Below are 20,397 nucleotides of genomic sequence, written 5' to 3'. Positions count from 1 at the left end.
TTGTCACCCCACAACTGCCATCCCCCTTCAAATCCCCCCTCCAACCTATTTCACCAGTCCATATAGCAAGCAATCTCCTCCAGCTTTGCCTCCAAACATGCACCCCAAATATGGTTCATTTGAGCAACATTTCACTGATACCCGTCAAATATGACTTAATCTGATGTTATTAAAGGAAGGCACTAGATTTTCAGATGCAAAGAAAGCAGGGGTCCCAAATGGTTTAGGTATAATTGGCTAAATGTTTGCATGGCAAAGTTAAACTTGGCCACACCTCCTCCCCAGGCCACACCCATCAACGGCCCTGGTGCATGCCCTCTTTGAGTGCTTTTGCCTAGATGGAATTTGTTCTTAAGCTGTGATAATGCCTTTTGCTTGCCTGGATGGAGAAATGTGTGTGTAGAAACCTCTCATTTTTGCATGGCTGGAATGTAAACTACTGGACCACAGCAAAGATCACATCAGTTGCTCCACCCACCACTGACATGCAGTCCCTGGGAGGTTACTCAGGTGAGAATGTGGCCCTCAGGCTGAAAAATGTTCCTCACCCCCAGTATGGTGGGCCTGATATTTCTATTTTAGAGCCTCAGAAAAGTACACAGAATGTACAAGGGCATCCCTGCCAATCCAAGTACCATATATGGAACACAAAGGCCAGCAAAAGGATGCCACACCAAAGACTGATTTTGCAACCTATGTAAGATGAATTGCTTCTTAAGCCTACAACAGATACCATTTCAACAGTCAACAGATTTTAGCATATTCTTATTATTTAAACAACAAATAAATAACTACATTACTATTACCTTGGCTGGAGAGTCACCAATCACTGGAGGCTGATTACAGATTTTGAAACCAGCCCATATTGGGAGACAAATATACGGTATACTTAATAAAGATGCAGGACCAACTCTCGTTCCATATTTGCCTATAAATAAATAGATAAATAAAAACTATGACTACCAACTGAATAAAAAGAAGTTACACCGCACTTGGCAAGCCTAGCCATGTCTACTGAGAAATAAATCCCACTGAGTTCAGTGGGATTTACTCCCAGGTAACTGCATAGAGGATTGCAGCAAGTTGAAATCGTACACACACTTACCTGGGAGTAAGCACCACTGAACTTAATAAAACTTACTTCTAAGTAGACATGCACTGGATGGTGCTGTCAGCTGATCAACCGTCTGTCTTTTAACCATTTGATCACTTAAACTGAAATTACTTTGCGTGTTGCCAAATCCTCAATGTAAATTACTTTTATTATTTTTAAAAAAACATTGAAGGGTATGCGAGTTATCTTACCGTTACACAGACAAGAACAACCAAACACTGTCAGAAGGAAAGCCCATATAATATTTGGGAAGGGGCATAGTTCAGTGGCAGAGCAGATTCCTGGCGTGTGGAAGGTCCCAGTTTCAAGCTCCAGCATATCTAAGTAGGCCTGAGAGAGACCCCTGCCAGAAAGCCTGGAGAGCCGCAGCCAGCCAGTATAGTCAATATTGGGCTACATGGATCAGGGTTTTGACTCAGGATAAAGCAACTTCCTATATTCCTATTTTTGAGTTGTAGAGCCAGAAACAGAAAAGGGGTTTGTTTGCGAAGGAAAGGAGGGTAGGGGGACAACCATTTCCAGGTACTCAACACACCATGAGGGTTGGGGTTTTGGGGGGTGGGAGTTCTCATAAATAATTATTGCAAAACCAGATGGTGTACAAAATAAACAAAAGCTGCTTGCTATCCCAGGGAAGATGCTTGAGATTTGGGCATCAGACTTCCAGTTGCTATCTACACAATAAGACCAGGCAGAGCACCTGACAGGCTGGGGCAGAGGCCTGACCGTCACTGCCACCTCCCAGCACCTCCATCTTACTACTAGGGATGAAGAGGGCATTCAAATCAGTTTGCATTTCATCATCATCATTTATTTGTATGCTGCCTTTCCACAGCTGAGCCATGCTCAAGGTGGCTTACAATGTCAAAAAATTACATGATCCATTCTAACAGTTACAAAAATAAAACAAAATATAGTCAAACCACAGTCGTAAGCAATAAGCTAACGAAAACATCTCTATAAATATACAATAAAATTAAGCAATCTCCACATACTTCGTAAGAATGTCTAACAATAAAAATACAAAGCTATACTCCCATTTAAAACTGAATCTACTGAATTTGCACTTTCCAAAACAATACAAGAACTGAAACAGGGCCATCCTTCAAAATTTGCGCTTGTCTGAATTTAGCAATGTAGTTCTCCCACCAAACAATGTTTACAAAAATGCATATATTATGGGAAAGAGTGCATAAAAATGAACATATTAACAAAAATAACATAAAAATGCATTATAGGGGAAATGATTGCAAACATGTGTACATTAGTCAAAACTGCTTAGAAAAATGTGTTTATTAGGAGAAATTCTCACTAAAACGCTGGAGAATTTTCATGACGATTTTATTTTTAAAAAAATCAAAGCGCTGCAGAAATGTGGAGAACTGAATTTAAGATTGGACAAATGAGAAATTGAGATAGCCGAAACTCACAGTAATCTTTCCATCCTTCCTTACTGCTGTCAGCCTCCTTTACAAATGAGATGAAGAAACAAGCCATGGACCATCTAACCTGGTAAGAGGGCACCACCCCAAGGGGTTGAACCAGGTTTCTGTTAGCTGGTTCTGCTCTATGCCTTTTATTTTGCTTTGCACTTATGTACTTCTACATAATTTCACAGTATTATTGATTTGATGCTATGTTTATTGAATGGCTGATTCGTCTTATTTGCATTGGTGGGTCTGTTGGTAAGAAATTATTGTTGCTGTTGTTTTCAAAACAGAATGTTGTATTTTGGTAACAAGTTAGTGTCTACTGTGAGCTGCTTTGGGTACACTCCATTGTGGAAAAGTGGCATATAAATAACCAAAAGCATGTTGCATCAGTTTTTGGTGGCATTTGTTTGGTAATTTTAACAGCATTAACCCCAGTTTGCATCGAATGTTAGTCCTACTTAGAGCAGACCCATTAAAATCAAGCTAATGGTCCATTAATTTCAATGGGTGTACTCTAAGCAGTTGAATATCTCTCCTGAGGATGGAGAACCGGTATCCCTCCAACTCCCATCGGCCCCAGCCAGCATGGCCAGTGGTTAGGGATGGGAGTACAGCAGCATCTGGAGGGTCACAGGTTTGCCATCCCTACATTAAGCTGAGGGAGAATTTCAACGAACATAGCAAAGGAAACTGAAATGGCTACAGTTCTTGTTGTTCGTCTATGGCCAGGAACAGAACTCAGTGAAATGAATACAATCAGTATCCATTCACATAATTGTCACTGCTGTTTTTAAGTCCACAAATGGTACATAATTAATGAATGGTATTTAATGCTAGTCCTAGATCCACCAAACTTAATGGACCATTTAGGTTCATTCATTTCAATGGGTCTACACTGAGCTCTGAAAAGGACTTAGTTGAATACAACCCAATGCCTTTTTTTAAAACTTTTTTGAATGTTTCGTATACAATGAAATGAATGTAAATTATGTAATTTAAGATAAATAGCAGGTGGCAAGATGACTAGTGCAGTATTTGGCAGCAACCGAACTGCATCGGAATGGAAGCAGCACCAATGGTGATGAACACAGGTTGGAATGGAAATTGCTGCCACCTTATAGACCTATACCTCCTCCCATGCATGACTAACATTGCACCTGCTATTTAGTCAGCTCTGACCTGTTCAGCACTTGGCTCATTGCAGCACTTGCTGATCCTTGCCTGAAAATTTACACACATCTATGACGTGTGCTCCCTCACCTGACCCGATCTTCTACACTGCAGCATTTTCCACTGTCACACCAACAATTACTTGCTGCTGCGAAGCTGAGGCTGTATCTGCAGATGATCTCGGGCAGGCATTACGACTTCCCAGGGGCTGCATTTCCAGGAGCACCAAGGCTGCTCCACGTGGAGCAATTCACAAACCTTTGAATTTTGCTTCAAGGTTAAGTGCTTATGAAAAACAAAAGGTAGCTTCCCAACACCACTTAGGAGGCAGGGATTAAAATTCCAAACGCGGTTCAGGTACAAATCAGTGGAATGGGTTTGAGTGCTCTTCCATTTACTGTGTCCTGCAAAGAGGTCTTGAGTTATGCAATTGCATACATTCTCAACCAAAGGTGTTTTTGTCCTTGCATCGAACGCAAGATGAAGGTATCCTGATAGCAAGTTCATGGTCACACTCCACAAAGCAATACAGATTAAGTGGCATGCCCTTACCCACAATGTTTCCAGGCACAAAGACAATGATACTCATCACGATGGAGCCCAGCCAATATAGGCCAATCGTCCGGTAACTTTCCCTGCAACAGAAACACCCAGTTTTCATATACCATGTGTACACTATTGGAGGGATACATTACTGTGCCAGTATGGTGAAGAGGTTAGAGTGTGTTGGTCTAAGACCTAGGAGAAAATGGAAATGGACTGCCTTCAAGTCGATCCCAACTTATGGCTACCCTATGAATATGGTGTTCATGGTAAGCAGTATTCAGAGGGGGTTTACCATTGCCTCCCCCTGAGGCTAGTCCTCCCCAGCTGGCTAGGGCCTGCTCAGCTTGCCACAGCTGCACAAGCCAGCCCCTTCCTTGTCCGCAACTGCTAGCTGGGGGGCAACTCGGCTCCTTGGGACTCTGCAGCTGGCCCACGGCTGCACAGGTGGCAGGGCACATAACCCCTGAGCCACTCCCTGTGGGGGTGATCTTTAGCTGGCCCTTGACACCCAGGAGACACGAGCGGGGATTTGAACTCGTAGACTCTAGACTCCCAGCCAGGATCTCCTCCCCACTGTGCTATACCAGCTAAGACTTAGGAGACCAGGATTCAAATCTGCACTCAGCTCACTGGTGACCTTGGCCCAGTCAGCCTCTCAGCCAAACCTACCTCACAGGGATGTTGTGAGGATAAAACAGGCGAGGGGGAGAATCACGTTTGTACGCCACCTTGAGTTCCTTGGAGGAAAGGTGGGATATGAATGCATAATAAATGCATACATAAAGCAAGCAGGTAAGCAAGACAGAATTTTGAGTTTAAGGTTAAATTTCTCTTTGCTTTTTGGGTTGATTTCAGCATCCTCCTTTCTCGTTCTGCTAATGCACAGCAGAAAAATCCCCCTCAGGGAGATGCTGTCTAGAGCCCTTTCCCTGAATGTTCAAGCTTTAATTTTAAAAAACAAAAACAAAAAAGCAGAAGTCCTCCAGAGGTCTGGTTGCTTATGGAGATAAATGGGAAAACAATTGTGCAGGCAATGGCACTATTCTACCAAATTGCTCAGTGCAATTAAGAAGAAAAATCTCTTCCCATCTTTCACAATTCTGGCCGACGAATGCAAAGGCCCTCTAATGCTAGACAGTTCTACAGTTCAAAATGCTCAGGGGAATCAACTAATATGATCACCTAATAGCTACATTCATCGATCCAATAGGAAGTGAAAACATATTAACTTTTAGAAGGGCAGAATTAAATGAACCTAAAATCGTGAAGTTCTGCACACAACAGATTTAGAAGAAAAACAGACAAGACATAGTCAAAAGTATGGATCTCTGACTTAAAAAAAAAAGGAGACTTGAGGGCAACTGCTGGAGGAGGGAAGCGGCAGAGGGGGGCTCCTTTTTATCAGAGCAATGGTGCTCAGCAAGGGTGTGTTTTACCTTTTCTCTGTGCCATTTTTTATTGTTAAAACAGGTCTCTCTCTCCACCCCGGATATTAGCCCTCCAGAAGAGAAAAGGCATGCACCATAAAAGTTCCATGCCCCCAACAAGGCTAATAGCAACTTGTACGGGGAGCAGGCATGTGATCTTTTGGGCAGTGCCAGTTCGAAAGCATTCCATCAACCTTACAAGTCAGTATTGATTCAAGTTTGTTCTTTGTCCTCTATCTGCTGCTTTGACCAATCTGGGTTTTTTCCCCTCGCAAAAAAATATTGATATTAGTATCACTGTTTTGAAAAGAGACAGGAAATATTTTGAAAAGAAATATCAATACAATTATCATACTTAATATTGATGTTTTAGAGGCAGACTTTAAAAAACAAACAAACCTGTTTTCAAAAATAGCCGTGGAAAATTGCTACATAAAACTCCAATCTGCAACAGCACAGAATAAGTGAATTATGGAAAATTTGGTACCAAATCCAAATTGGGTGGAATTCTAGCATGTCCCTAATTGGGGGAGGGGGGACTTTTGATCGCGGAAACCCTTTCCCCACCCCCATGATGCACCAATCCAATTCAGAGCCTTTTCACCCCCATCCACCTCCCCCCAATTGCTTTTCTATTATTTGGAATTATGGGTTGTCTCCTACTCAGAGTAGGGTAGACCCATTGAAATTAATAAATACAACTACCTTAGGTGTATTGATTTTAAGAGGTTTACTCTACAGTAGGACTTAAATGGTTTTTATTGTTATAATGCAATTAAGGCGGTGCCTTTTGAAGGTTTTCTCTCGATAAAAGCCAAAACACAAGAAAAGCGAACGGGCATTTTTATGTCCAGTTGGTAGGTAAAGTCAATGACTGTGAGATGATTTTGAAAAGAGTTGTGAAAGATAAACAAATAGTGCCAAACAAACAAATACCATTTTCCCAACTTACTCCCATGCAATAGCTGCAACCATCAAGAGATACATGAGATAATGAGCAGAGCCATCCCAGTAGCAGATCACGTGGCCGTATGCTGTGTTCAGGTACGGTTCGCCCTAAGGAAAACAAGAGTATAGGTAACCAGGTGACAAAAAAGATTAGACAGCATTTCAGAAGCGTAGGAATAAAAGCAGCCTTGGAAAGAAGAACACTCATCCAATCTAGAGGTAAGCAGTCTTTCTGGAGGTCACCTCTCAAGCGTCAGGTTACAAAAATTGCTATCTGAGATCAGCCATCAAGAAATACGTGCCACGTAAGAGTATTGGACCCAAATAACACCAGACACCAATGCAGGAAATTGTCCAACAGGCCGATTCTAAGCATGTTAGGGAGCTCAGTTCCCCAGTTAAGGAATCAACAAGATGTGACATGGGAGGTCTGCAATTGCGTGCTTTTTTTTAATTAAGAAGAGCCGGGGGGGGGGGGAGTCACCGGGATGACACAGGATGGAAGGTTAACCATTTCTTCCCATGCCGTTTTCATAATTAACACTCCCTCCCACCCACCCCCAAAAAGAAAGCTACCCGAATTATACCACTGAGCTTTCCCCCTGCAGGGCAAATAACTTTTAGCAGAAGCAATTTAATCTGTGTTTTAACTTTGGGGGCATGGCAAGTTTTATTTTTGTTGCATTTATGTAGCTTTGGGTTTTATGCTTTTGCGTCATACATTTGCCTTTACTGTAAACTATGTTTCAGATGTTTTCTGTAAGCTGCCTGGAGAACTTTATACAGACGGTATAAATAAGGATACAGCCATAAATAAAATAAAGTGGAACAGTGGGGAAAAGGTTCATCCCCACCAATGCTATGGTCCAGATCCAAATTCCACCCAGGCAGGCAAGAGACGGCAGCAGCATCAAATGCATTACCTGCTCTTCACCAGCAGGTTCCGGGGCTGGTTACAACGGCTCCTTACACTTCAAGGACAAATTCTAGCCAGGCAGAAGCACTTGAGAGGGGTGTTGAGCCAGTGAGAAATGTGATCTGGTGAGACTCCTGAGAGCCAGACAGAGATGCCTGCAAGCGTCTAAATGTTCCCTTTTCATCAGTCTTGGAGGGAAGAGCCAAAAAAAATCCCTTACTGTGAAAGCAAGTGCCCCTGTGATTCTGGAGAGGCTGCATTGGTGGCTCATGTCCTTCTGCATTGCCTTTCTGATCGAGATTCACACACAAAAATTTATTGCCCTCCTACTATTGAAATGGCCAGGTCGACTGGATGCATTTTATGCCTCTCCGCTTCCTTCCGATCAAAATGCAGCTGCTTCTCCCAGTATAGCTAAATTCTGCGTTGCATTGTACAAAATCTGTCAAGAACTAGCCTTAGTCAATCTTACAAGGTTTTTCTTTTGAGCTTCTGGTTTTAACAAAATTTCTGTAATATTTCCGTACACATGCTTTTATCTTACTTTATTTTATGACACGCCATCTTATTTTATTTATTCTATTTTATGTATTTGGACAATTATACTTTATGCTGTTTTGAATGCTTTCTATGCTGGTCACTGACCATACTAAAGAATGATTTGGGATGTCTAAGTGGCGGCATTCAGCACCTGGGCCTGAGACTCCTCAGCCCTGCTCTGGAGTCTTGCAAGTAAAAAGAAAAAAGCCTTGGAGTGGGGGAATTGCACCCAATCACAGCCAGGAACACAACCAGGGGTGTAGTCATCCGGGGTCATGGAGGGGTCATAATCCCGTTACTTCTTCGGAGCAGAGTCCCAGCCAGGTCCTTACGTATGAGCCAATCAGCATGGAAAAGGGAGCATGTTAACCACTGAGAAGAGCTTTTGTCCTTTTTTGCTGATTGGAGCCAATCAGAGTGAAAGGAGGCGAGTCAGCCACTGAGAAGACTCTTACTGGTGAGAGCAATTTTGCGGTCTCCCATCCAAGTACTAACCACGCCTGACTCTGCTTAGCTTCTGAGATCAGATGAGATCGGGCATGCACAAAGATGTTAGAGCAGCCTTTGTTAAGCTGGTGCCTTCCAGGTATTCTGAACTACAACTCCCATCAGCCCCAGCAAGCACTGCTGATGGGAGCTGCGGTCCAGAACCAGTTCTGAATGGTGATCATTGGGACTAGAGGGGTAGAAGGCACGGAGACCAAGAGTACATGGAGTCAGGGCCAATGACAGGCAGAGCTCATCCACCTCCCTGATGAGTTGTGCAAGGGGCAATACTGGGATCAAGGAGGAGGAAGCTGGCAGTGCCACCCCTTGGACTGGTTGAAAGAAAGAAGGCAGGCAGGTGGGGGCTGGCTGACAGCAGACTGAGGTTGGTGGGAAAGCACCCCATTCACCCAAATGGACCAGCCTCCACTGTACAGGACATCTGGAGGGCACCAGAATGGTGAAGACTGAGGACGAGCATCAGTAGAAGATGCCCTGGGTAATCCCAGGGTCAAATCCACCTTTCTGCCATGAACCTGACTGGGTCAGTCACCGTCTCTCGGCAAATCTACCTCACAGGATTGTTGCGAGGACAAAATGAGGGATGATGGGAAGAGAAAGCCATGTATTGTTGCGGCCCAGGTTGGGAGGGGAGGTTTCGAGGCACCAGACTCTGATATTGAGGACCGTGAGGATGAGTTGTGAGAGGAGACAAGTAGCAGGGATAGTCCACAGAGCACGCAAATCCCAGCCACTGACACCTTGATGCCCTCCGATCCTGGCCCCCACATTGAAGTGCAACCAGGACTGTCAGAGATTGCCCCTTTGGAGACTGTTCTGTTTGACACACCCTCATTGCCTGCACCCACAGCAGAGGCGCCGTCTGCTTCACCTGACGTTTCCCAGCCAGGTGCCCCGCAGGTTCCCACAGTCAAGCAGGCTGACTGCATCCCACTCTCGGAGGGGGAAGCTGAGAGTCAGCCCCGTCACTGCTTTGGGCACTCTAAAAAGCACTGTATGACTGAAGACAAAGCATTATCATTGCTCTGCCTGGATGAAAGAACAGGCATTTCATTATTTGCCATGGGTATTGCCACATTTTTACAAAGTTCTGTGAAAACAGATCAAATAATTATGCCTAATGACTCAAATCCTACTGAACTCTGTGCAAGTCTCTTTGCCTTTGGGCAGACACAGTTTCAGCTTTGCTTCATGTACAAGTCCGTTAGGAACAACGTTACTTGCAAAGAAATGCAAGTAGAATGCCAGGTATTGGAAAGGAGCGCGTCCTCTCACTGAAGTCTCGCAAGTACTTTAATGGATTTAGGATCCTACCCAAAGATACTATTTAAATGCAGAGCGACGTCAGTCCCTCATTCGAACAAACCACAAAGTGCTAAATCATAGAGGTCAATGCACTTTACAGCCGGGCGGTCACATTCTCATCGGCACAAGCCATCCGGGGCCCACATGCCAATGGCAGGCAGGGCCAAAGGCAAAAGTGAGCAGAGCAACTAATGTGAATTTGTCCTTTGCGCAGTAGGTTGTTTTCACGCACACTCATATACCCCAATCTATTCCCCATCCAGGCAAGCAAGAAGCATTATCAGAGTTCAAGACATATTTCGGCCAGGCAAAAGCCATCGAAAAAGGTGCACAGCAGAGCTGATGTGTCCAAAGGAAAGTCCCAAGGGCCACATAGAGAGAGCATGAGGGCCGCACTTGGCCCCAGGCCTGAGGTTCCCCATCCTTGCTGTACAGCTTTGTTAATGTAAGCAAATTGTGTTATCAGCTGCTCAACCAGCACCAAAGACACACAACCATACATTCCCTTGCTGGGAGCCTCTTCGGAGCCCAGCTTCACCCCCGAGTTCCAATCACACACACACCCCAGTCTGCTGAAGCCTTAATGACGCACACCGCCTACCTCTTTCAAATAATAGGTCATGAATCCATCTATGATTCCATCATGTTCAAGCCCAGTGATCAAATTCACAACGCTAGTGAAAGCAAATACGGCATAGACTGCGGCAATGCAAAAGAAAAAGGAGAAATGAAGGCATTAATTACGTCTCTAAATTAAGAATGCTTTTTGTTTTAGCTGAACACTTGCAGCAGCCCACCCAATTCGACAGCCAGTGTGGCATCGGCTAGCCTTCCCCATCTTGATACCCTCCAGACATTGTCAGACTCGAGCTCCCATCATCCCTGACTGTTGGCCATGGCACCTGGGGCTGATGGGAGCTGGAGTCCCACAACATCTGGAGGGCCCCAGGCTGGTGCAGGTTTTTGGCTATGAGTATGGCTCCTCCTTCAGGCATAAAGCTCACACTGTATCCGTAGGCTGAAGATTTCGCAAACCATCCTACATCACAGAGATGGCTGTTATGCAACAAACTGCCTTGAGCTCCTTGGGACACAAATGCAATATTTATTTATATCATGCAACTTTTTCCTATCCTAACATTTTAGTTAGGGACTTGGTCAAACTGAACACGCTATCCATGCTTAGCTATACATTGAAGGGTGAAATTAAACAGGAAACCATGATTTCCCACTGCAAAAATGAGCCACAAAGAGCCTCGGGTTTGCATGCTCCCAGCTCCTCTCTCGTGATCTTCAGGTGTGACATCTGAACTCAGTGAACTTTTTGCTTCTTTAAAACAGGGATGGGAAACCTGTGGCCCTCCAGATGTTGCTGGATGGCAGCTCTCATCACCCATCACCATTGGCCATACTTGCTGGAGCTAATGGGAGCTGGAGTCCAACAACATCTGGAGGCCCACAAGTTCCCCATTCTTGCTTTAAGCTACAGTTTGAAAACAATCCAACTTCCTCAAGGACAGGCAACTGTGGTTCATTTTGAAATCTAAAGCAGAAGCATGCCTTCTCCTCCCTGTGGCCACAAAAGGAGGACAACAGGGAGTACATAAGCACAAGGAATAAATTGTAAGAACAATTTGTTCTTACAGTGGAAACCATAGTTTCTCATTAAATCTAAGTAAAGCCACAGTAATATCCTTAGTTATGTTGGAGGTGTTGGGGTGCAACTCAGCTTGCACTAAAGGCTAATGTGTCTGCATGGAAAGAGTAGACAGAGAGAGGAACCTCCATGCTTCCTAGACATGCTTCCTATGTTGTTCTACCTTCCAGATCTAGACTGATGCTCTTAAGGTTGCTGATCTCAGTTTCTACTCCCTCTCTCTTCTTCCACTCCTCCCTTGTAGAGGAGACCCTTTGGATCTCTCTACTCTTGAGATGTAGGAGCAAGCATGCCTTGTTGCATCTCTACCTTAGTTAGCCAGAACTAGGGATCTATCCTATCAACATGTATTTGATTTAATAAATGCCAGTTTATTGTTTTCTTAAAACGAGAGCCTCAGTGTGATTGTGCTCCTTCAAAAGGGATTATTAAAGTTCAGTGTCTGCCAGCATTCATCTCCAACTGCAACAAGTTATATATGAGATACGCTTACTTATTTGCAGGGTACCACTACATACCATAGAACAATGGGTCTCGTGGGGGTTTTCTTTTCACCAGAAATCGGGCTGCTAGACCCACTAAGATCAGAATCATCAATCCGGCTGTGACGATGACCCAGGAGCTGCAGTTATCAAAACAAGAGGGAGAGCAAGAGAGAGAAACATTGTCTCAATGGTATCTCAAATTTCTCAAGCAAAACCACATCAGAAAATGTGGCTTCACTCAATGTTGTGTCATTGTTGTTTTCCAAATTGCGCATTTCACCAAATCCTAGTATTTGTCGAAAGCTGATCAGTGGTTCTTCCATGAAAAGATGGACACCATTATTAATTCCATTTATGAGATGCCTACCACTAACATAATATCAAGCTGACTTAGGGTATAAAATATATCCTTATAAAATATATAAAAATTGAAGAGAATAGCAACAAACCACCAATTATCATTTATTTTATTTAACAAATGTTATATATCATGTGATTGTAAGTGGTTTACAAGAATTTAGAATCACCTCAGTGAAGAGGACATACCTGCCTGGGGCCTGAAAGTTGTTAACATCCACACTGAACCTTGCTGGGGAGAGTGTTCCACAAGCACAACTGAGAAGGCTCTCTCTTGTCATCACCCTCTAAGCATCTCTCAAAGAGGGCACCTAGAGGAAGGCCTCTGATGGCAACTTCAGGGCCCAGATACAGTAATACCTCAGTTAACAAATCATCCAGGAAAGAAACTTCTTTTAACAAAGTTTTTTTGGGGTGTGTGGGACATGGGGGAGCTCACACTCTGACATAGTCAGAATGTGGCTCCTTGTCTACTGGATTGTGGCTGCTGCAGGCAGCTCTCTCATGCATGGCTGGAATGGCACTCCTTGCCAGGTGGCGCAGGTGCCTCACAGTAAACAATGCTTCAGGTGCCCTGGGAACACCATTTACTGAAGAAGTGCCTGCTCAAGTGTAGGGGAGGATGGCACAGAGAGAGAGACATCAAGCACATGATGGCGGCTGCGGCGGCTGCCCCTTGCCTGCCTGCTCGAGTGCACAGAGAGGAGAACTGTACTCAAAGGTTTAGATTGCTATAGCAAGATGCTACATGATAAAAGAAAAAAGGCAAGGCAGGCATCCCTGGATGCGTTTTGGAAGAAGCCTTCAAGTGGTCTGTATGCAAGGCTTACCCGAGTTGGCTGTTTCATTTCACACATGCATATTGTTAGTTGTGAATAAAAAGTTTGCTGAAATATGGTGAACTGCTCCTCTTCTTTGTGGTGTAGGAACCTCTCCCTATTCTTTCAATGTTATTTCTACCTCGGGTACCAAAGTTTCTGTTAAAGAAGTCATGTCCAGGAATGCATGTACTTTGTTAACTGAGGTATCACTGTAGACTCATGTTGAGGAATTCTGCAAGGTATTGTCCGGCTTACTGAAGTCAGACTCTGATGCGAAGGGGGGCTTCTCTTTAATAGGTTTAATGGAAAATTTTGGTTCAGAGCGCTTCATGAATCAGATTACAGGTTACTGAGGATTCAGCATCTCTAGAATGCATAACTAGGCACGACTGCACAAAGCGGAGATGCCGCAACAATCAGACACCCCCCTTGCAACCCTTAAGTAAGTGTGGGAAGGCTTGTGCTACTTGTGTAAGGAAGGTGTCACAGAATGGGAACGCATGCGAGCCTATGGGTCCTTGGCGAGGGCGGTGAGACACTTCTGCGAGGTCCTCCTCCTCAGGAGGAGGGGTGCACAGTGCGGGTGGCGGTGTGAACAAAGAAGTGAAGGGGAGGGGCAGAAGCCACCTCCTGATTGGGCATCGTATCATCAGTTGTAAGTGGAACTATGGGGGCAGAGCTGTCACTGTTAACGGCATTGAAGCCTTCAGCCTCAGTACCCTCTGGCTGCAAGTCTCTAGGACCCTCTCCCAAGTCCCATCCCATCTCTTCCACATCACTCCAAGGCCACTCTATGGGACTCATGACAGGTATTGCACTCCCAAGCTGCAAAAGGATTTGTAGAATAAAACCATCACTTGGAATTGGGGGTGAAAATGACCTGGTAGCCAGTGCAACAAATCCGGAATTGATGTTATACGTTCAGACTGTCTGGTCACAACAATCCACTGAATTCTAGCTGCAGCTTGTGGATCATCTTCGAAGGCAGCCCCACATATAATACATTGCAGTAATCTAGCCTAGAGCTTACCAGAGCATAGACCAGGATCTTTGGTCCTCCAGATGTTGTTGAACTACAGCACCCATCAGCCCCAGCATGCACGACCAATGGCCAGGAATGACAGGAGTTGTCGTTCACCAACATCTGGAGGGCCGAAGATTCCCCCACACCTGGCATAGACTACTAAAGTCAGGCTATCTCTCTCTAGATGGAGCATAGGTGGGCCATCCACTTGTGAATGGCACTCCGTGCCACAGAGACCACTTGTGTGTCCGCATCCACTACTGGTTGAAAACCTTTTATCCTGGCAGAGGAACTTTCTACTAACAGCAGCGCCTCTGTCTTTCCTAGACTGAGTTTCAGTTTATTGGCCCTCATCCAGCCCATTACCGTAGATAGGCAATAGTGAACAAACATCCCTGAAAAGCAGCTCAATCTGTGCTACTGATAATCCCCAGCACAATATGTATACGCAAGGAGTCCACGTGCATCTTCTAGACCCTAGATTCTAGGGCATTTTCTCCATTCCCAGGGTTCAACAGGATTTGGCACATATAATGGCAGCTTCAACACATAATAACACTGTTTTGAAGGCTCGTTTGACTTTCTTTCTGCAAATGCAGGTTAGCATTCTAAGGATGGATGGCCAAAAGGAATGGCTCAAAACTCGTTAGGAAACACACTTGAGCTGTCACTTCCTTTTTCTCACCAAAACAGTCATGTCTCCAGAGAGGAGGTAGCCTGCTTCATTTGGTGGTTGTTACATTTCACTGGCATGCAGGCAGGCCTTTCTTTAAAGCTACAAAGAATCATAGGGACTGTAGTTTGTTAAGGGAGCTGGGAAGCTGTAGCTCTGTGAAGGGAAAACTACAGTTCCCAGAACTCTTTGTGGAAGTCATGTGCTTTAAATGTGCTTTGGAAGCGGCTCAAATGTATGGTGTGGCTCTGTAGGTCAGAAGGTGTTTGCCTTCAAAACATGCCTAGGCACTGGTACTTTTCTTTTGATAAATGAAGCCCCTGGCATTTCCTCTCGAGAAGGCAGCTGGTAGCTATTGTTGTTCCACTCTCCACACAATGTCCCTTGCAGGCAGCAGAGTGCAGCTTCTAAAAATACCACCACAGATTATGCAAGCAGCCAACAGTTTGCTCTGCTATGTGCCCACTGGGCTCTCTCCAGAGGCAGTTTCTGCAGAGACTGACCATGTTTTTTTTTGCAAATATCTGCAACTCTATAACCCTGTAATACCTAGGAAGGCTAAAAAAACATAGTTCAAGGCATTTCCACACACTAATGAAGTTAACAAGAAGGATCAAACAGCTGTGCAACAACATGCAGGAAAAGAAACTGTGTAAGAAGAGAGAGTTTTATTCCTAGAGGGTCTGAACACACTCATGTGTTTACAGCACAACCCTATGCATACTTACACATCAGAGGTTAAGTCCCACTGTGTTCAGTCTCATTCCCAGGTATGGCTGCAATCTACACCCACTTATATCGGAGAACATAGTAATGTGTCAGAGCCCTGCCGGATCAGGACAGCGGCGCATCTAGTCCAGCATCCTGTTCTCACGGTGGTCAATCAGATGCCTTTGGGAAGGCCTGAAGCAGAACCCAAGTGCAAGAGCACTCTCCCCTCCTGCAGTTTCCACCAACCGCCATTCAAAGGCATATGACCCCCACAGTGGAGGTAGAACACGGCACTGCTGAATTCAGCAGGACCTATTTCTGAGCAGACATATATAAGATGGTGCTGTGCTTGTTTAGGACTGCAGCTTTATACACGAGAAGGAATCCCCACTGAGTTCAACTGAACTTATTCCAAGGGAAGTGTGTATAGGACTTCAGCCTTGCATCAGAATTCTAACCATGTCTACTCAGAAATAAGTCCTACTGAATTCAATGGGACTTAGCCCCAGGTAAGTGGGGTTAGGACTGCAGCCTCAGTCATCGTTTCGAGGAGGGAATAAGCAGGTTTAACGTCTTTGACTTTTACACAGGGGAGGCTTTCCAGCTGATTACTTAGATGAGAGGCTTTTCCTCATTTCACTTGTAAAGGCTGCATCCCTTGAAAAAAGAGCATTCCTCCATGTGTTTCGGCAATAAAGGATATTGCTTTTTCTTATGAGGATGCTTGTGGATACTTTCAAGGCACCAACTGAGCTCGTCTCCTGCAATTTGTGCACATCAGAATTTTGTTCATTTGGGATAAAAAGCAGAACAGAACTATTTTAAAATGGAAAGGCGGATGCAGATCTTTATGACTTCACAACCTTAGGAAAAAGCTGGGGGGCGGGGGAATATTCAGAACGTTTCCAGCAAAGCCAACAGAAGGGTTGTTATTAATAGAAGTTATTAATACAGACAGGTGAGAATTTTGATTCGGTTCGCATTTCAAGCAGAATTTATCAAATCTGTGATTTCCAAAACAATGTGAAAACCAAAACACAGCCATCCTTTGAAATTTGTATTTATTAGAATTTTGGGATGCAGTTCGCCAGCTAAACTACATTTACAAACATGCATATATTAGGGGAAAGTGTGCTTTAAAATGAATACACAAGTGAAAGCAACATGCAAAAAGGCATGAAATGATGAGAAATGGCTTCCAAAAACGTGTACCATTGTCAGAACTGCCTACAAAAATGTGTTTATTTGGAGAAATTCATGGTGGAGAATTTTCATGAGAATTCTTTTTTTAAAAAAAACCGCAGACTGCTGCAGAAATGTAGAGAACTGAATTTAAGATTGGAAAATGAGAAAGGGAGAGAATCAAAACAGACAGATCCTTCCATCCCTAGTTATTAACCAGGAATCTTTGATGACTTGCAATAGTTTGCACAGTGGCTAAAAAGGCAAACCTGTGCACATTTACTCAGAAGCAAGCTTGTCTCATTACATTTAATGAGGATTACTCTTGGGTAAGTGTGCATAGGGTTATATCCTAAGAACACAAGCCAGGAGAGTCACTGGTTTAACTCACACTAAGCGATGGTTTGAGGCATGCCACCACCATCTCTCAGCCTCACATCTGCAACATGGGATAACAAGGAAGGAAGGACCACAGCTCAGTGGCAGAACGTCCCAGGTGCAGTCTATAGCAGGTAGGGCTGGGAATGTCCTATGTCTGAAATCCTGGACAGCCACTGTCAGTCAGCATGGGCAATCCTGAACAAGAGGGACCAATGGTCTGACTCAGCAGAAGGCCGCTGCCTACGTTCCTAAAGCTGCCCTTTCCTTAGTAACAAAAACATTCTGACCACTCCAAAAGCACCTATCAGTGGTAACTATTGTCATGTCTTAAGTTTTCATGTGTTAAATTGCACAACTCCAGTTCATGCACAAGTATGCATGTCCTCACCCACCTAGCCCACATGCTGGTATAAAATGTTATGGCAACAGCACACTTAACACAAGAGCAAATACGTTCACAGGGAACACGTACAGCAAATTAGCAATTCTAATGCACCTTCGGATTTACCTTCCTGCACGGCCCTTGGCTGAACTAAAGGCTGCATTCTGTGCGATCAAAACTGCATGAAGTACAAAGAGCAGAAAAGACACTTGCTGCAATGCTCTCAGACCTGAGGCATGAAGCCTCTTCATCTACTATATCTTTCAGATGTACACACATAAGCTATTCAAAATGTACACCTAGAAATCTTTGTGTGACTATGACGCCCATCTTATCATACAGGTGCAGACATCAAGGAGCCAGGATTGGCTGACCTACAGTGCAGTCCTAGCCATGCCTACTCAGAAGTAGGTCCTACTGAAATTCACTGGGGCTTAAAAAAGCGGATAAGAGAAAAATCAGCTCATTTGAAATGTGGTGTTGGAGGAGAGCTTTGTGCATACCATGGACTGCAAAAAAGGCAAATAATTGGGTGCTAGAACAAACTAAACCAGAACTATCACTAGAAGTTAAAATGATGAAACGGAAGTTATTAAACTTTGGACACATCATGAGAAGACATGATTCACTAGAAAAGACAATAATGCTGGGAAAAACAGAAGGGAGTAGAAAAAGAGGAAGGCCAAACAACCCAACAAGAGATAGATTCATTCCATAAAGGAAGCCACAGACCTGAACTTACAAGATCTGAACAGGGTAGTTCACGACAGATGCTCTTGGAGGTCATTGATTCATAGGGCCGCCATAAGTCGTAATCAACTTGAAGGCACATAACAACAACAAAACAAACTAACATTCCCTTAGAGCTCGTCAGGAGTTTGTCCTATGTGATGTGCCAATAGGACAGGATAGCAGTGGTGGTTGATGCCTTTTGGGATTGGTAGGACGGAAGGCAGGGAGCCCAACTGTTGGTGGAGCCAGAGCCAATGACAGGCAGAGCCAACTCATTCTAGGGTTTTGTCCCCATTGTCTTCCTTCCCAGACTCAGGAGGAAGGGGAAGCTGACAGCCAGGGCCACCCCCTGTACAGGCTGTAAGTAAGAAGGCAGGCAGGTGTGGGTTGGCTGAGGGCAGGAAGAGGTTGGTGGGACGGTGTCCCACTGGTGCAATGGAGCAGCCTCCACTGCAGAATAGATTGCATGGGGGAACACGCCAGGAAACTTCAACTTATACTGAAGCCACTGGAGGTTTTGCATTCAGGTTTATAGAGTGATAGAAACCAAAAGCTAATTTAAGCAGCACAAGCCTGTTCAGCGCAATCCTGTGCTCATAAGCCAGTCCAACATGTTTTACTCCCCAAGTCTGTGTGCATGGGACCGAAACCACGCAACTGGATCCTTCGCAGGTAGACTCAGAATTTCTCCAAAGCACGCATAGGACCTCACCCTCTGGTTTTCCCAACTGACCTCTTTCGTAGATGAAACCCGGGATGAGAGGAGAGGAGAAAATAGACCCCCAAAGAAAAGTAGTTTACCCTCACCCCCCCTCCACCCTACCTTTCTTTTCCTTCCAGAAATGTAACATGCGTGGGGCAAAGTTTGTTTATTTCCAATTCATTTCTTTATAAAAGTCTTGATATACCCCGCCCTCGCTCAGAAACATCAGGGCGGTATGCAGCAACGTTGGGAACATTTAAAACAGGACACCCCGAGCAATCATGAAAACGTCTGCCTCTCTCCCTCCCAGAAGCGCTCTTCGCCGCCCTTGCCCCCCAGATAAATAAATAAGTCTGTCATGTGCGTTCTCTCCTGCCACAACCCGCGTTCACACGTGCACGCAACCCGCTGCGCGTGTAAAAACGGTCGTGGCTCGGCGCGCCCGCATCCGCTTGCCCTCGCTCGCTCACCCGCCGGTGGCGGCCACCGTGTTGAAGAGGTAGGTGACGGGGATGGCTGAGAGGGACAAGACGAAGACGCCGGTGGCAGCCGAGGCGCTCATCCCAGCGGCTGAATCCCGCTCGCACGCTCGCTCCTTCCCTCTCAGGGCACGCCTGTCGCCTCGCCTTGCCTTCGCGGCGGGGCTCAGCCAAGCGCCGCGTCCGACATTGTGCCTTGGGGACTCCGCCCGCCCGCCTGCCTGCCTGGGTCACCCTTCACAGTTTCCTGCTGGGAGGCTCCATACGCGCAGGAGAGGCGGCAGCAGCAGCAGCAGCAGTCCGCGGCTCCCTCCCTTCCTAGGCGAAGGCTGTGCCCAGCTGGCCGAGGCCGATCACGCTGCCGCGGAACCTGGAGCCGCCCCCTGTCGTCCGCTCGCTGCGCCGACGGCCGAGCGAGCGCCAAGCCGACGAGCGCTCCAGCCCGCTCGCATTCATTCCACGCAGCCTGCCCGACAGCTCACGGCTCGCCGCCTATTGTACTGCGCCGCGGCTGAGCCAGCGCCAAAGGGCGCCCATCGGCGGGGTCATCCCGCCTCCGCTGCCGCCGCTCCTCCTCTTCCCTGCTCCTGCCCGCGTTTCGGATAAGGTAAAAGCGGGCCGGGCCTGCCGGGCAGAAACATGACGCGGCAAGGGTGTGCTGGCTGGCTGGGACACTGCCTTACCCCCGTCCCCGCTTCTAGGCGTATGTGGTTATTTTTTTGTTGTGCTTTGTTTAGGCAACCCAAGGGCGCCTCCTTCATCGGAGACCGAAAAGATTCCCAGGGACGTCCTGTGCACGTCCCCTCGGATGGGAGGCATCGCGTGCGATGGGGCTTACTGCCAGGAAAGTGGGTCTCCAGTGGGCATGGGCATATTTGCTTGTTTATTTATTAAATGTATAGGA

At 45.6% G+C, this 20,397-nt stretch overlaps 1 protein-coding gene across 2 annotated transcripts in view; it reads right to left on the bottom strand.

Moving 5' to 3' along the window:
• TM6SF1 (transmembrane 6 superfamily member 1) overlaps positions 1–20,081 on the bottom strand; it is a 33,743-nt gene extending 13,662 nt beyond the window's left edge. The window contains exons 1-6 of one of the 2 annotated variants that reach the window (XM_061595926.1): positions 19,485–20,081; positions 12,082–12,185; positions 10,508–10,605; positions 6,643–6,746; positions 4,270–4,352; positions 807–928 (exon numbers count right to left, since the gene is read on the bottom strand). In XM_061595926.1, coding sequence (XP_061451910.1) covers positions 807–928; positions 4,270–4,352; positions 6,643–6,746; positions 10,508–10,605; positions 12,082–12,185; positions 19,485–19,576 — 603 coding nt within the window. In that variant the 5' untranslated portion in view covers positions 19,577–20,081. Of the gene's footprint in view, positions 1–806; positions 929–4,269; positions 4,353–6,642; positions 6,747–10,507; positions 10,606–12,081; positions 12,186–18,321; positions 18,483–19,484 lie in introns of those variants that run through there. The other variant, XM_061595927.1, reaches the window with a different exon arrangement.
• Between the last annotated feature and the right edge of the window lie 316 nt (positions 20,082–20,397).

Source organism: Rhineura floridana, chromosome 14 (assembly GCF_030035675.1).
Source record: "Rhineura floridana isolate rRhiFlo1 chromosome 14, rRhiFlo1.hap2, whole genome shotgun sequence".
Classification (NCBI taxonomy): Eukaryota; Metazoa; Chordata; class Lepidosauria; order Squamata; family Rhineuridae; genus Rhineura; species Rhineura floridana.
Note: the sequence above shows the minus strand (reverse complement) of the source record. Positions and strands in the feature narration are given on the sequence as shown.